We start from the raw sequence: 17431 nt of genomic DNA on the forward strand, positions 1-17431 counted from the left end.
CTGGGATTCCAATTTGGGTGTTGGTGAATTTGCAGCACTGAGCCCCCAGGTGGCGCCAGCCAGTGGACTTCAGCAGTCATTGACAACCAGCTGGGCAGAGTCCCTGGGCTTTGGGTCCCAGGGGCCAGAATCAAGGTGATCTCAGGGACTTAAACCTGACGGAGGCAGTAGACAGCAGACACTCAGTGGATGGACAGCTACACCCAGTTCTATTTCTTTGGTACTAGGGCGTGTCCCCTGGTGGAAATGGCTACTTCTTATTGCCCCCACCCCCCCACCATACCAACCTGTAGGGGAACCTTCCAGGGCCTGGCTGCTTTCACATACCCCTCCTGCCCCTCTGCCCTCCTGCCCTCAGCCCAGGAGAGGAGAGAAGAGTGCTGTCCCTCAGTCCCAGGTCTGGGCTGCCTCTCCTCTGCTGTGTGCCCTTGGACAGGCCACTTCTCTCTCAGGGTCTCAGACTCCTCACGTGTTAGATGCAGTAGAGGGCGTGGGTGAGGGTGGGGGGTGGGCATTAAGTATTCTTCCAGAGGGTCTCTTCCAGCTCCCACGGGACCCCCTGCTTGTCCTCAAAGGCAAGAGGGCCCAGAACCCGGGACACTTTCCATACAAGTGCAGGTCCTCGACAAGCTCACCTCTGCTCTCTTTGGCTTTGCTTTTTCTTCCATGTCTTTTTTTTTTCTTCCTTTTTCTTTCCTGCATGGAATTGCTGCCAGCTCCAAAGGAAGGAAGGAGGGAAGGAGAGCTAGGCGCAGCGCTGCAAGTTTCCTTGACTCCTCCTCCGCCTGTGTCTCCCTCCCTTGCCAAGCCCAGCCTGTGAAACTGAATAAGATCACTCAACAATGCCTGCCCCTCTCTGACTGCAGCGTCCCTGCGCTCCCGCCGCCGCCGCCAAGCAGAGCCCGCGGGGCGGTCCCCACCGACGGCCGAGCCCGCCACCCGCCCGCCTGGCCGGCGCGGGAGCAGGAGGCAGCCGCCGCAGCCCCTGCGCCCGTGCGTGCGCTCGCCCGGCTGCCGCCAGGTGCCCCGCCGCTCGGCCGCCGAGATGCCCAGCCCGCCCGCGCTCCGGGCGCTGTGGCTGTGCGTTGCGCTGTGCGCCTCCCCAGGAGTCGGCGGCGCCCGGCAGCCGGGCCAGGGACCTGCCGCCTGCCCCGGCCCTTGCCACTGCCAGGAGGATGGCATCATGCTGTCCGCCGACTGCTCCGAGCTCGGGCTCTCCGCCGTGCCGGAGGACTTGGACCCCCTGACGGCTTACCTGTGAGTATGCTGCCCGACCGCCCGTGCGCCTTGACCAGGCTGCAGCAGGGAGCGCTTGCGGGGTGGTGGTGGCATCCTGGGGAGGGGTCTTTCTATAAAGAGGCGACAGCTCAGAATAAAGATTGGACGACTGGTCAGGCCAGGAATTGCCCCGTTCCCCAGCTTGGTTCCCATGTGGTCACTGTACTTACACTTTACCTTCCAGGAGCCCAGGCTTGGCTGCCTCCTGCCCCCTGCCCCTCCCCTGCAGCTGAGGGCTGCCCGGGATGGTGGTGAGGGCAAAGCCACTGGAGGGGTGCTAGAGGGGAGAGCAGGGGCCAGAGTTACCCGGGAGAGGTTGCTCTGCAGTGGCCAGGAGAACAGAGGTGCCACACAGAGGCTGGGTGGCCTTGGGGGAGGGGGCCCTAGGTACTGAGAGAAAGAGCATACCCTCCTGTGTCCCCTCAGGAACCCCGTCTCCCTTTGCAGAGGCCTCCTGGCTCCCCCGGGGGCCTCTCTGAAGTCATGTCCCAGGAGGGAGTCTGGGTTTGGAGACACTAATTTGTGGGCAGGCGCCGGGGCTGAAAACCAGGGAACCATTTTTAGAGTCCGAGTTGGCACGTGATGGGGACCCTGTTGGGGGCCGCTGTCCTGAGGGTAGCTCGGAGGTGTTCCCCAGCCTTCAGGTGGGGAGGGGATCGGGGGGGGGGCTCTGGTGTGGCTCCCACCTCTGGGCAGGAGGAGGGGGTGGGAACATGTTTCAGACCACCCACCTCCTGTTCTGGGCAAAGGAAGCCTAGTTATGCCCATCCCTGGCCCTGTGCCACCTAATAGCCCACCCTCTGCTTTTGAGCCGGTGGGAAGCCAGAGGACATCTCCCCCGGGGGCTGTGTTGCGCAGCTCCTTCTGAACTTTGGGGTCCCGGGACTTGGAGCTATGAGGAAAAGGGGAGCGGGCCAGGCAGAGCTTGCTGTGCTAAACGGGGCTAGGGTCTCCAGTGCTGTAACCTGTCTGGGCTCCCCTTTCATCTCCCCTTCCTGGCTTGGCCCACCCCAGTACACTAGGGGAGCAGGCTCCTGAGGAGGGAGGGGTGAGGGTAAGCATGGCGCTCCTCCATAAGGGCAGGTGAAGCCTTCACAGTACAGGGGCTGGGCCAGAAGCAGACACCGGCTCCAGGCGAGGTCTGTTCCTCGAGCCCTGTGCTGCGTGACAGGCTCCGCAGGTGGTGGAGGCAGGCAGGCTCTGGTCCCAAAGTGGCCCCAGAGCAGCCCCACTCTGAGCCATTTTATCTGCGACACTGCTTCATTTGAAGGCAAGGCTGTGTCTTAAAGGAGTCTGAACATACTTCTCTGGAGTCTTTCTCAGGAGTCCTGGGTGCACAGTGGGTCACCCACTGGGCTACTAACTGCATGGTCAGCAGTTGGACCCCACTAGCTGCTCCAGGGAGAAAGATGAGGCACTGTAGTCCATGAAGAGTTTCCATCTTGGGGCGCAGGGGCAGTGCTAGCCTGTCCTCCCACAGGGCTGCCATGAGTCAGCATGAGCCCGATGACAGGGAGTTTGAGACGCTTTCTCCGGGAGCAGCGTGAAGGTCCCGTGTCTGTGTGACAGGACAGGGGGACACGGTGTCCTTCTCCGGGACCTAGGGCTTCCTCCCCTGATGCTGCTGTTGTTTTCCCCCCTGGAAGCCCTCGGAGAGGGAGAGGCTGCCTTGGACTTCAAGGGTCCCACCACCGGGGCAGACAGAAGATGTAGCCCCTGGAGCTGTGAGGTCTGCGTTTGAGGCCAGATTTTCTGAGTAGGTCTCGGGTGCCCCTGCAGACTGAGAAAACCCCTTTCTCCCAACCCCCAGCTCAGGCCTCAGAGAGTGGGAAGGGGGATGAAGGGGCCATGGGTCCAGAGGCAACATGGAGGATTTAGCAGTGTGTTGTGGGATCCTGCTGGGAGCTGGGACAGGACCACACGTTGTGCATGGGGGTGGGGGTTGAGGGGTGGGCCCCCTGTCCGATGGTGTGTGAAATGGTTCCGAAGGTGACAGCTCTCCTCAGAGGGGTGGGGTGGGGGCAGCCTCAGAGGAGAGCAGCCCAGCATTTGAAGGAGATGAGGGAGCCCTGTTGCTCGGTGGTTCTGTGTGGGGCTCCTAACCTCAAGGTCAGCAGTTCAAAGCCACCAGATGCTCTTCGGGAGAAAGATGGGGCTTTCTACACCTTTCAGGAGTTAACAGTCTCGGAAGTTCACAGGGGGCAGTTCCACCTGTCCTACAGGTGACTGTGAGTCAGCATGGACTTGATGTCAGTGGGTTTGTTTGTTTGTTGTAGGGGTGAGGCATGTCGCTGAGAAGTCAGGAGGAGGACCGTGGGGCTCCTTCCAATTCTCAGCAATGCTAGGAAATGCGCAGCATGCTCCTGCCCTTGAAGCCAGTTGAATGAAGCCTGGCCTTTGCTGCGGCCCACACTCATTTGTGTAAGAAGGTACAGCCAGGGGAGCCACTGTCTGGACCACAAGCACCCACACTCCTGCCTGGCTCTGCCCCTCCCCACTAAGCCTCAGGCTCTCGGTGCTCATGGAGAGAAGTGGGTGGCAGGAGATGTGTGTACCCAGCACACACATGGACCCAGCACAGGGCTTGCCCCAGAGGAGCGGACCTGTCATTGGTAGCCGCTGCCCTCATGTCTCTCTTTGAGTGCCCAGTGAAAGTGGGACTCCATCCCCAGGTCCCACTCAGGAGGGCATGGAGCTGGGTGAGCGGAAAACTCAAGGGAGTGGTTGGTGCCGGGAGCAAGAACGGTGTGCAGGGGGTGCTCACTGCAAGGTGCTCATCTCCGTCAATGCTGGGCGAGTTCCAGGCTTGGGACTCAACGAGTTGGTTGATCTTGGCCATGGGAGTAGGGGAGGGACAGAGTGTGGGGACGGTATCAGGTGGGATGGCAGGAAGCAGGAGGCCAGAAGATACTTGGAACTCCTTAGAAAGTGCCTTTGGTTGAACCATAGTTGGGGGACTCACATGCATCCCTTAATCCCACCCCAATAACAATGGCTTCCCCAGAGAGGAGAGTCCTTTCTTCCAGCCACTCCTTGTCTTGATGCAAAAAGATCAAGTCCACCCCTCCTCACCTGAGTTCTAGGGAAGACCATGTGTCCTTTGCCTTGACTGTCAAGTTCCCAACAGTGACCCCGCTGAGGCGTGTTAAGCTTGTTAATGCCCACTATCCTCCAGGGGCCTCTCCTTCCTTCCTTTCTTCCTCCCTTTCCCCACCCCACCTCTTCCCTCTCCACATCCTTTTTCCTTCTGAATCCTCCTCCCAAATTGTTCCCTGCAGGTGGCCATTCTCCCCTGGGAAGGGGCGAGCCCAGGGAGAGTTGGAGCCCTGCTCTGGAGGGCCCAGCAGTGTCAGTGCTGCGGGGCTCCAGGCCCCCTGCTGCCTCCCACCCCTTGGTGCGGCTGGAACACAGAGGGCAATATTTGTTGGGTAATAATATCTAGTGCTGTCCCTGGGAGCCGGGGGGAGGGGAGTTAACTCCATTTTCCCTCCAAATTGAGCCGCATGAAGGAAGAGAAAGCATGAAGACAGGTGTTCCATCAGCCAGCTGCAAACCATCTAAGGCTCTCAGGACCCTTGTTACCACCTCTACTCTCAGGCCAGCCCTACACGGGCCAGCTTGTTGACTCCTTGGACTTCAGCCCTCCAGGGCTGTGAAATACGGGCCTTTTTCTGTGTGTGTGTTTTCAGGTAACTGGTATCCTCCCGGGCTGCCTAGGACTGCTTTGGCCTGCAAAGACAGCTATAGGACCCTGGGGGAGGGGAAGCAGAGGGGTTAAGAGCAAGGACACTGGCGACAATAGAACAGGGCTTGAGTGGTCACTGCCTAGTAGCAGGGTGGACTTGGGACAGCTGATGAACTTCTCTGTACTACATCCCCTCCTCTGTACGTGGAGCTGCCCCTGTCCACCTCCCGGGCGGGGTGAACTCAGCGAGGCCGTGTTTGGAAAGGGTTTGGCTGAGTGTCTGGCCCGTGGGGAGAGCTGACCCCTGTTGGCCTGTGTTGAGGGCGACCAGGCCGTGGGAGCCAGCGCTGGGCGCAGAGGGTAGTGTGGTTCTGTGAGAGGCAGGGTGTGTGTGTGTTGGGGGTGGGGAGCTGTGACAGGAGGGTGCAGAGCTGATGAGGAGCCTGGGACAGGACCGAGCTTTGGTTTCCTCCTGGCTGGTGCCCCTAGAGCACTGCAGGGTGGGGGCACCTGGCCCCCTAATGGAAGCCCCCTGACTGCCCCACAGTGTGTTGGCCATGGGCCCTCGCAGGGGCTCCGGCGTGAAGAAGCAGATGTCGTCTGTCAGAGGGGTGGCCTTGAGGAGCGTGGTCCTGGGAAACCCGTGGGCCAGGCCTCACTCACCCCCACAGTGACCCGACCCTTCTCAGCAGGAGTCAGGCCTCCTCACAGTCCCTAAGAGTCTGACAGGGGCCTCGGGTGGGGGGAGCACAAGGCTGACCCTTGGGCTCCCAAGGGCTAATCTTCAGTCTCTCCATTTCTGTGCTCCCTGTGCATGTCCATAAGTTTTGGCTCGGAAAGCCCAATCGGAGGTGGCAGGGAGCAAGCAGCTCCGAGGCTCCTCCCCGATGCGGGCGAGTGCTCCCAAGGGAGAGCAGCTAGTCTCCCTCTCGGCAGGGGGGGCGGGGTGTGGGAGAGAATGGGGAGAAGCCAGGCAGCACCCAGACCAGGGCCCAGAAGAGAGGGCGAAGAAGGGGCGGGCACTCTAGGAGACAAGGTTCTCTGGGGACCCCCGTGCCAACCGTACTCCCCAGTGAGGCCTTGGGGAGCCGGGGCCATCAGAAGGTAGACCCCGGGGGTGGGCAGGGGAGGGTGAGTGTGTGTGTGAGCCCACACCCCAGTTAAAAGGAAGGCAGGCAACAGCCTTAGGCAAGAGAAAAAGGAAACATCTCGGCTCTGGCAGCGGCGGGCACAGGGTGCGGCCGGGCGGGGCGGCTGGCGGAGGAGAAGAAAGCCTGGCTCCAGAGCAGACTTGGCCCCCAGCCCACCCACTTGACGCCGCCTCCCTCCCATTCCCTGGGCCCTCAACCCCGAAGGTCCCTCATGCACCCCAGCCTGCTCCCCCCACTGACCCATGCCCACCAGGGGGAGAAGGAGGCAGGGCACGGGAGAAGGGAGCTTCGGGCAGGGAGCTCGCCTGGGGCACAGGGAAGGTCATGGGCTTCGGAGTCCTGGAGGGTTGAGGCCTGGGCTGTCGTGTCAGCCCCACTGCTTATTAGCTGTGTGTCTTCAGGGATGCCCCATAACCTCTCCGGAGTCTCCGTGTCTCCCTCTTGAAGGGGGAGGCAGCAAGACTCGTCTCAGAAGGCCAGAAAGCCAAGCCTGGCCCATCTTGGTCCCATGTGCCAAGCGGTGTGTGTGCTCTCCATCCTGTGTGCATTTTCTCCGTGCCGTCAACTGTGGCCTAGAAAGGGGCACCTTGTCCCGAGAAATAATGCCACAGCTGGCACCCGCTGGAGGGGCTGCAAACCCTGTCCCACTTTCAGGCCTGGAATTTAGGGTGTCAGTCTGGTCTACTGCCACCCCGTCAGAGTCCGCTCATTTCTCCCTGCCTTCCTCAGCCACGCCCCCTCCCTACCCCCCTTCCCCTTCTCTCCCATACTCTCTCTCCGCACCCTCCCTCCCTCCTCCCCTCATGAAAAAGAAAGCCCAAGTTAAACCAGTTGCCGTGGAGTTTGACTCTGATTTACAGCTACTCAAGGGGGCCAAGGTGGAATTAGGCTCCACCAGCTTCTTCTCCTCCGGAGCTGCCTCTGTGAGGACTCGAACCTCCAACCTCCCCGTTCGCAGCCGTCGGCACCACCCCGGGGCTCCTTACAATCAAGCCCCAACCTATGGACTCTCCAGGAATGCACTTTAACTGGTGCCATTTCTGCTGCTGGGCACCTGGGCACCTGGACTGGAGGCTCTGGTGCTCCTCTAAGGGGCACCTGGAGGAGATGGAGCTGGGGCTGGGGCCTGATGGGAAATTCCCCACAGTGGCAGTCAGGATTTCCGGGTCAGCACAGTCTGGGGAGCTCTGTGTCTCCCCTGCAGCAGTGGCATTCCTTAGCATTAGAGTCTTGTCTGGAGTAGCCCCAGGAAAGGAGGGGGCAGGTGGGGCACTTGGGGTTTCGGCTCCATTGGGTGGTGGAACCTGCCCGAAAGGACAGTCTCTTCTGAGCTCATCCCTAATGGGCTGTGTGACCTTCGGCTAGCAACACACTCTATTGGGAGCAGGGCCAAGGACAAGATGTGCTGCTTGGGCTTTGGTCACCTTGGGAAGGTACAGAAGAGATTTGTGTGGGGTAGGGGTGTGTGTGTGGGGTGGGGCAGAGTGCCAACCCTCTCCCCCATATTGAAAATGACTTCTTTTCACCAAACTGAAATTGGATTCGCTGACTCCGGAGCTCTCAGGATTGTGGGCGCACCTTCCCTTTTGTCTGCTAACCTGGTATCTTTGATAAAAAGGGAGGTGGTCCCCAATGTCTAAGGGCAATTCAAGTCTCTCCTCCCGCCCTTCAGACGCAGGCGAATGAACAGGTCTTATAAACACCCGAGAGGCCAAACTTGGGCCGTGAGCAGAGAGTTATTTTGGAAGCAGCAAAAGGACATAGTAGAGAGGAGAGTGCAGGAGTTGGCACTGCGCCCCCCAGAGCCATGCCAATGCAGGCCATGGGCAGGCGGTGGGTGTGCAGGGGGGGGGCTGGGCCCAGCTGCTCCAGGACAGGGCACCTCCAGCACCCAAGTTTCCTTTGTCCTGTGCCCAGCCCTCTCTTCTCTGTCCCAGTCTCCCTTCCCCCACAGGGGCCTGTAAGGGATGCCTTTGCCTTCTATCCTGAACTCTCCCAGGCCCGGCCCAGGCTGGGGAATCGTGAGAGGCTGACCCTTGGGCTGCCTTTTTGAGTCCCAGGTCAGACCCAGTACCTGGAGAGAATGTTTTCCTGGTTGACATTCCCATTCCTGGACGGCGCTCTTCCCCCAGGTGAATGCTGTCTCAGCAGGAAGGACTATTTTTGTGGGCCACCAAGCACGTCCCCACTGGCTCCCGGGCAGTCAGATACACCTGGTATCTCTTCTCTGACCAGCGGCTGGAGCAGGTACTGGTTGCTAAAAGATGGTACGTGCTGAGTGCTAGGCACCGCGCCTGCATCATCTCACAGAGACCCTAGGGGGCAGTACCACAGGCGAGAAACCGCAGGCTCTTCGGGGTTTAAGGAGCTAGCCCAAAGCCATCCAAACTCTTCAAACCAAACTCATTGCCCCCAAGTCAATTCCGACTCATAGTGAGCCCGTAGGGCAGGGTAGAACTGCCCCTGTGGGTTTCCAAGCCTGGAAGTGGAAACCCAGTCCATGGGAGTGGAAGGGCCCCTCTTTCTCCCTTGGGTCAGCTTCGGACTACTGACCTTGCGGTTTGCAGTCCGATGCATAAACCACTTTAGCTAGGAAGTGGTTGTGCTCCTAGCCACTGAACTTTACTGCTCTCAGAGGGCCAGGGAGGAAATCAGGTGGCATCGTGGCTATGCGTTAGACTGCTAACCGAAAGGTCATCCGCGCCAACCCACCGGTGACTCCTTGGGAGAAAGCGGAGGCTTTCTGCTCCTGTGAAGAGCAACACTCTCAGAAACCCACAGGGCTCCATTCCATCTGTAAGGTTGCTATGCGTCTGCATCGGCTCGATGGCAGTGAATTTGGTTTGGGTTTTCAGAGGGTCAGGGCTAGGGCATCTCTGAGCCCAAAGGCCACGAGCAGGACTCTGGGCTTGCTGGGCTCTCAGCTTGCGCAGGCCCCTTAAAGATTACCCCAGCTTCCTGTCTTTCTGGGGGAAGAAGCAGGGATTTGGCACCTTCTCATCTGCCAGCAGCAGTCTCTAGAAGCCTCTCTGTGGGGCTGCTCAGAACACAAGGGGTTGGCGCTCAGCCCAAAAGCTAGGGACGGGGCTGTGAGGGTGAGACAGACCCCAAAGGGTGGGACTTAGCATTGCTACTGTTGTTGAGGACCTACTGTGTGCCCGGTCCCCTGTGAGGCATTGGTGGGGAACATGGTGAGCAGAGGCATGCTGGGTACACGGGGAAAGCTGAGTGTGAATGTGACGGGGTGTAGGGTGCATCTGTGGACGGGCTGCAGAAAGACAGCGCTCAGAGAAGACTGGGAGAGATGGGGGGCCGTGGCTGGGGAAGGAGTCCTGAAGGACTCCAGGGTGCAGACCAGGGGTCTGGAGGGGGCTCTAGGAGAGGGAAACTGCGTGAGGAACAACACAGCACGTGTGCACACGTGTGTGTGCATGCATGTTTGCGAGCGCGCGCGTGTATGTGTGTGCTTTTATCTCCATATCCCTTTTTGTCCCTCTCACAAGGCAGGATGTCCCAGAGCTAGGCTTTCTGCTTCTTTCTCCTCAGGGAACATTAAAACAACATATAAGCCCCATCCAAGGTGTTCTCAGCTGGGGTGCATCCCTGAGGCTGCTCCAGCAACTTCTGGCCACCCCGAGGCTGGGGAGACCACTGGGAACTGCACACACTGTACCTGCTGGAGGAAGGGGCTTCTGTTTGCTGCCAAGCAGGCATGGCCCCGGGCCCTCAGCAGCTGGATGGCCCAAGGGTGTTTGGGCAGCGCTCTCTGCCTCTGTTTGCGTAGCTTTGGAATGGGCATGCTACTCCCGAGCCCCAGCAAGGCGTTTGTAATGGCACAGAGGTCGGTCCATGCAAATTGTTATACTTGTCCATGCCAGCACCCTGGGAGAGGCACTTGGAGGGGAGACTGAGGCAGGCAAGCACTGGGCCGCACTCTGCCCACCTGGGCCTTTGCTGGGACTGGGAGTGAGGTTCATCCTTAGAGCCCAGCTCTCCTGCCTCGCTCCCGGCTACTGTCCCTTCCTTGGCCCCTCAGATGTGCTGGAGGGGGTGGGGGTGTTCCTGAGTGTCCAGACCGAGGCTCGTGGCAGGGCGTGTGAGTGTCTTCCTGTGCACTAGTGTCAGGGGTTTGGATGTGGTCCCCAGGCCCGAAGCCAAGACAGATGGACGCATGGAGGAGAGACTGGAAGAGAGGGTGTACCACCTACCACCCCAGACCCCTGTCCCTCGGGGAAGGGGAGGGACAGCTGGAGACCCTGTCTCTTAAGGTTTATTCCAAGTCGCTGGAGATTTGCAAGTTTGAACTGCCCTTACCTGAGTTATCGTTGGTTTTTGGGAAACACGCCAGAGGCAGAGACACTGGGAGGCTTTTAACAACTCCTGTGGTCCCGGAGTCCTCTCCCCGTCGGCCCCTGCTGTCATGTGTGTAGAAGGGCTGTGTGGTGTTCTGGTGGGTGGGGGGTGCTCCTGGGTGTCCAGTGCGTTGAGGAATCCCTGGGCGCCCTACATGCTCAGTCACCGCAGAAGAAGATCTGGTGTTTGGCTGCTGTGGGGTGGCAGCCACGGAAGACCCCACGGAACAGGCAGACACACACACACACACACACACCATCTCTAGGAGTCACTCAGTGGCACCCGGGGCTTCGTCTTCTAGTTTGTAGTGTGCTTCAGCCCCAGGAGCCATCAGCACAGGGAGTAAATTTAGCAACTACCTCTTACTCCAATGGGAGAAAGCTGGGGCTTTCTGCTCCTGCAGAGAGCCACAGCCTCAGAAACCCACAGAGGCAGCTCCACCCGCCCTCTGGGGTCGCCATCAGTTGGCAACGACTCCATGGCAGTGGTCGTTCGCTTGTTTTTCTTCTGCCACGCATGCTGTAGTGTCCCCTTCCCCTTTGTTAAGTAACTCACCCCTATCCAGTGGATTCCGGCTCATACCAACCCCATAGGGCAGTGTGGGACTGCCCCTTGGGTTTCTGAGACTGAAACTCTTCACGGGAGCAGAAAGTCTCGTCTTTCTCCCTCGGAGCAGCTGGTGGTTTCAAACTGCCGACTCCGTGGTTAGTAGTCCAGAGTGCAACCTGCTCCACCACCACGGCTCCTGCTGTAGTGACGGAGCTGCACTTGAACTCCTGTCTGGGGCAGGGTGCGGACATTTATCATTCCTACCTGTACTGGGCACTTTCTCTGGCTGCCTCCCCAGCAACTGGTCAGACGGGCACACTGCTGTACCCTTGAGCACAGCAGACGGGCAGACCCAGGGCTGACGTGAAGCTGAACCAAAAGCTCACACCAGGGTCCTAAACTCCTAGTGACCCTACAGGACAGAGAAGAATGGCCCCTGTGCCTTCCCAAGGCTGTCAGTATTGACAGGAGCAGTGGCCTTACTGGTCTCCTGCAGGTCAGCTGGTGGTTTTGAACCGCTGGACTTGAGGTTAGCAGTCCAACACGTACCTGACAGAGCCACCCAGGCTCCTCGGAGGGAGGCTTGGGGGATTCCAAAGCCCAGGCTCTTCCTATGGCTCTGGGGTTTGGAGGGGGAGCTAAGACATGTACACAAATAACTGTGATACATGGAAGGAAGTAAGAAGTGCCCCCAGGCAGGTCCAGATCACCTGTGGAAGGGCAGGGGTGCCAAGGGGGGAATGGATGTTCAGGCGGGAGGGTCTGGCAGGGGCAGGAGGGCCCGCAGGAGCATGGTGCAGTGGAGAACCACTGGCTGGGAACTGGAAGCCCCAGGTGGGCACTCCGGGTAGGGTGGGACTGTCATCTTTCTTTGTCCGATGAAGTGGCTATGTTGGGCAAGATCCTGCTTAGGACGTGGTGTGGCACCCGAGGGACACGGTTTCCTTCCCTGTGAAAACATCAGGCGGTGATGCGTGTCTGGTGCAGAGTGGTTACACATTGGACCACGCTCACTACAAGGTCGGCAGTTTGAAACCACCAGCTGCTTCAGGGTAGAAAGACAGGGCTTTCTACTCCTGTAGACAATGACAGTCTGGGAAACCCCCAGGGGCAGTACCACCCTGTCCTATAGGGTCACTGTGAGTTAGAATTGATGGGATGGTAGTGAGTGGGTGAGTGAGTGAGTGAGTGAGTGAGTGAGTGAGTGGTTGTTGTATGGATCCTGGATGTTGATAGGTCTCTTCCTATCAGCCGAGGAAGGAGCCTTTTCAGGGTAAGGGCTTGTCTCCCCTTTGGTCTGGAAGCTTCTTGAAGGCGGAGTTTCTCAGGGTCACTCCAGGACACCCCCATGCACACCCCTAGTACAGGTCTCTACCTGCGAGGGACCCTGCGGACGGGCCATGATAATGCAAGCCTGTGCCTTGTCTGTTCTCCTGCCACCTCAGCGCCCAATCTGGGACACCTGCGGGTGGGGTGTCTGAGAATGGCTATGGAGGGGTGGGCTGGGGCGAGATCAAGTGTCCAGAGACTGTGAGAGTTGAGGCAGGCAGGAGCCGTAATCTAATCCCCCACCTTTGTGGTGGGCAGAGAAGATTAGGAGGCTGGGAGGAGACCAGAGACGCAGGATAGTATTGTCGGGGACAAAAGCAGGAGAGAAGAATTGGGACAGGCCCTGGGTCTCCCTGCCCTCACATACCTGGGGGCAGACAGGAACCCAGGACCCAGGGGAATCCACAGGCCTCTGGGCCCACGGGCTCCAGCATCAATGATGCTGCCTAGGCTGAGCATGCCATATCAGGGGAAAGGGATTATGGGATCCCCTACGGTGAGGGCAGGCTCCTGGTGGGCAGGGCCTTTGCTGAGTGAGAGGGCAGGGGCCATGCCAGCACCCTGTGTGTGCTAGAGCCCTCCCTGGTTTTGCCCAGGAAGGAGCGTGATTACGTGTGCAGATGCCAGCGCTCCCCCACCTGGCTTCAAACCACATCTCTGACCAGTCCTGCCTTTTCCGCTCCTGTAAAAGGGGTTGATAATGATGCTTCATAAGGAGCCCTGGTGGCATAGTGGTTACACATTGGGCTGCTAACCGCCAGGTTCAAAACCACCAGCTGCTCTGCGGGAAAAAGGTGGGGCTTTCTACTCCCATAAAGAGTTCCAGTCTCAGAACCCACAGGGGCAGATCTCCCCTGGCCCAGGGTCACTGTGAGTCGGCATCGACTCGATGGCAGGAATTTGGTTTGGGGAATGATGCTTCATGGGACAGTTGGAAGGTTATGAACGAGTCGCTCTATGGACAGGGCATGGGGTAACTGCTCAGGTGCCATCTGAACCCCCCATTGCTCCAGGGAGAAGGCTGTGCTGGACACTGGTATTAACAGCTCCCCTCCTCCAATAACACATAGTCAGGTGGATACATATTCGGTCTTACACAGGATGAACCCCCAGACGGAGGAATTCCTACCCACCCCATCTACAGAGCCCAGCTGGCTCAGCTCTGTGCTCCCCTCTCCCACCACCCACTGAAGCGTCCCTCTGCAATGCAGGGAGTCCTCAGGAAGAATGGTGGTAGTGGGCGGGGAAGGGGGAGTTTGCTATCCCCCCAGTCCCTAACCATCTGGAGCCTTGGGATCAGGGATCAGCCAGGACCAGGAGACCCTGGGCAAGACTTCTGTCTTGGCCGCTAGCATGCTGAGTCCTTGTCCCTGTGGGTGGAGCCTGCCCAACCCAGGCAATAGGGAGCCTAAGTACAGATGTCCAGCGGGGAGAGAAAGGAGCAGGAGTGAACGAAGGCGAGGAGATGCGTATGAAGCGGGGTGCCAGCCTCCCTGAGATTCACAGTGCTCACTCAGTGAGACTTGAGATCCCAGGGCTGGGACTGGGCCATGGCCCTTTCCAGGACTTCTCAGGGCCACTGTGCCCAGCCAGAACAAGGTCCCCCATTAACTATGTGCAGCCAGCAGAAAGAGGAATGCCCACTCCCAGCCCCTGCCAGCAAACGTTACAATGGCCCTTGCCTCCTTGCCCCTCCCCTGCTCAGAATGCAGAAGTCCAGGGAGCCACCGGGCCTCCACCAGCCCTGCCTCCACCCGCCAGAAAGCCTTAGCCTCTTTGACCAGATGGGTGTGGGGGTGCGAAGGCACTTCCTGGGACCTAGGAGACCTGCCCTGTGGGGCTTGGGTCAGGAAATACCTGGACAGACCCCTGAAGCTCTGGCCGGCCCCACCAGGGCTGAGTCAACCGTGTGGGAAGTGGGACAGGTTTGGAAGCGTAAAAGCAGGTCCTAGAGGATCCTCCTTAGAGCCTTGCTCCTCACCTGACCTGGGACCTCCGATGTGCAAGCCAGGTGACCTGAGACCTCATCTTTTCCTTTGGTGCCTGCCCCTCGGGAACGTCATCATTGGCAGGTGTTCTTCCTCCTCCTCCTTGTTGGAAGGCCCCTCCATTTTTCTCCTGTTGTGACCAGAGGGGGAAGACCCTTAGCAGCTACACCCTGCTTTGTGAGCTCTGGAGCGGCTGGAGGGCTGTCTGGCTTCCCTACCACTTGGCCTACAGCAGCAGCCTTGTGGGACAGAGATGGAGATGACTTACTGTTCAGGGGAGAGCCGAGTCCTCCTGCTGGGCTGCCCTGGGAACCCACCCTGCCTGCAGCCTCCCTGCCTCCCACGCACTGGGCTGCAGCTAGCCAGACTGCCCCGTGGGAGCATCCGGGAGAAGCCCACCTTGCACAGGGGGAGGGGGTGAAGTTGGAGAGGGAGGCAGGGACCCCCTTGGTCAAGGGCTTGCATATATAGCCCACAGCCAAGTCAACCTGGCCAATCATTGGCATAAAGGTGATGAAAAGAAATCCTATTTATAGGGAGTTGCTTAGGTAGATCGAGGGCGGCTGCCATCAAGGTAGCCAGGCCCACGCTGCACCATCCTCATGACTGCAGCCTGCTCGAGGGGCCAGCCAACGTTGAGGCCAGCCAACGTTGACTCTGCTTCAAGGAGGTCCTCCTCTGGCGACTGATTCCACCAAAGCCCAGAAAGCATGACGAGGTTCTGCTGTGAGCATCAGGTGTCCACTGGCTGGTGTTTCGGAAGCGGGTCAGCAGCACTCTCTTTCCGGTCTGCCTTCTTCTACAAGCTCCACTGAGGTTTGTTGATCATGGAGACCCTGCTGCTCTTTGAAATCCCAGCGCCATAGCTTCCAGCAGCCCAGGGACACACAGGCTGACAGATAGGAGAGGCGGAGGGAGTTGGCTTCAAGGAGGTTTATTCCATGTAGTTCCTTACACAAGGGGTCCCGGTGACGTAGTGGTTATGCGTTGGGCTGCTAAACTTAAGGTCAGCAGTTCGAAACCACCAGGTTCTCTTCGGACAGGACTTTCTACTCCAGCAAAGAGTTAGTCACTGAGTCCTGCCTCAAAGGTGCCAGTGTTAATGTGTAGCGCGACTCCGTAACAGCCAGTACCCTTGGACTGAGGACTGGGGCACTGGGATGGGAAAAGCAGAGAGTGGTCGCCCCAGACCTGTGGAAGTGGTGACCATTGGACCTTGGGGGAACCCCTGGCTTGGTGGGTGTCCAATGGATAGAGACCCAGAATCACCATATATTTAGTATCTTGGTATCTCAATGCCCCCCTTTCAGCAACATGCCAGGCTTTGATCTGTTGGGTAGGGATTTGAACTTGGAAGAACTGATCCAGGAAGCTTCCCCTGGCACCAACCCCCATGCTCAAGGAAAACAGAGTTCAATCCAGTGGAAGATCCAACTGTGGGGCAACAACTCAGGGGTGGGACTGGACTTGCCTCGATTCCTCACACTTACAGTGTCCAGCGTGATTGGTCTTTGGAAAAACTGATGACATTACAGGTGCAATCACCTTACACCCCTGGGGGATGATTGACCATGTTTTACTTTTCTGCCTCTATGGTTTTTTGTTTTCCTGTCTTTAGTTTGCTTGATTTTGTTTGTTTGTTTGTCTTTTGTTGTCTGCATGTTGGTTTGTTGCTGTTGGTGGGGTAGTTGGTCTTATGGGGTTTTGTATTTGTCATAATACGACCACCAAAGTAAACCTGAGCCATGCATATCCCAGGGACAAGCAGATGGATTCTGGGCTCCTATGTAATTCTAGCTCCAATTCAAGAATAATGCGTTCTGATCACATGGCCCTGCTCGGTACTCACCTGCAGGAAATGATCACGGACCATAAGGGAGCGACAGCAAAGAGTGGTGAGGAGTGCGGATGGTGCCCAGCTAGCCATCAGAATAGTGTCTTGGGTCTCAAAGACTTGTTGTATTCAAACAAGCAGCCTTCTGAGGAGTTGACTGAGTCCACATGGAAGAAACACACCAGCTCATATGATCCAAAGATGACGATAACAAAATCCAAATATGATGAAGGGAAAAGTATCAGAGCTTAAATTGTGACACCCAATGTGGAGAAGGCTGTGGAGGACAGTAGGGGCCCAAACCCATCTGCAGACTAGCTAGTCAGATGAAACCCCTGGTAGATCCCTACTAGCCACAGGCCAGGGCCTCGAGCAGCTTTACTATCAGCTAGGGATCATAGCAGATTGAACTTGATACTTGATCAGTTGACCTCTCTCTTGACCCAACCTGAAATTCTTCTAGGTGCAAGCATTTCTAGCTAGTTCCATGACAAATATTTACTCCCTGGCCTTTAAAATATTCATGGTGGTCTCTTCCCTCTTATTCATGATTTTCACTTATATCTTTGTATTGCTATTATTTTATCCTTATCACTTTGTTTTGTTTCAGTCGGGTTTTCCAGTTTGCTAAGCACAGAAGGAGCAGATGCACAGAGATGAGAACTGATTTGAGGGAGGGGAGGGAGGCAAGAGAGAGGGAGGGTCAGGGGCGGGGGTGGGGTGGGTGCACGATGTTTGTGGAGAGGGGAGGGAGGGGCGGGACAACTGCTGGTGATTACACAGCTCATTTTAAAATTGATTTAACCATGGAGGGGGAGAGAGAAAGTGTTCTAAAATTGATTGTGGTAATGATTGTACAATTCTTCTTGATCTATTGAACTACTGACTTGTGTAATATGTGGATTAAGAGCCAACAAAGCTGTTAAAAAACAAACAGAAAAAGAGTGACAGTCTCAGAAAACCACAGGGGCCGTTCCACCCTGTTGCATAAGGTACTGTAAGTCGCACGACGCGATGGCAGTGAGTTCAGCTCTGGATTTGGAGTTCCTTACCGACCCCCCAATCATATTCCTTAACCATAGAGACAGGCAGCATCAATAGCATCTGGGAACATGTTAGAGCTGCAGACGCCTGGGCCCGCCCCACCCTAGACCTAAGTCAGAGCCGGCATTTTAAAGGGTGCCAAGCATGCCTCTTGGACTTGTCCTTGGACGGAGCCAGGCCATCAGCTGAGTCTCCGGATTACCCGCCCCGTTGTCCCATC

At 57.7% G+C, this 17431-nt stretch overlaps 1 protein-coding gene across 1 annotated transcript in view; it reads left to right on the top strand.

Annotated features, from left to right (window-relative positions):
• Positions 1–1045: 1045 nt before the first annotated feature.
• LGR6 (leucine rich repeat containing G protein-coupled receptor 6) overlaps positions 1046–17431 on the top strand; it is a 134219-nt gene continuing 117833 nt past the window's right edge. The window contains exon 1 of the mRNA XM_075540532.1: positions 1046–1257. Coding sequence (XP_075396647.1) covers positions 1046–1257 — 212 coding nt within the window. The remainder of the gene's footprint in view (positions 1258–17431) is intronic.

Source organism: Tenrec ecaudatus, chromosome 1 (assembly GCF_050624435.1).
Source record: "Tenrec ecaudatus isolate mTenEca1 chromosome 1, mTenEca1.hap1, whole genome shotgun sequence".
Taxonomy (NCBI): domain Eukaryota; kingdom Metazoa; phylum Chordata; class Mammalia; order Afrosoricida; family Tenrecidae; genus Tenrec; species Tenrec ecaudatus.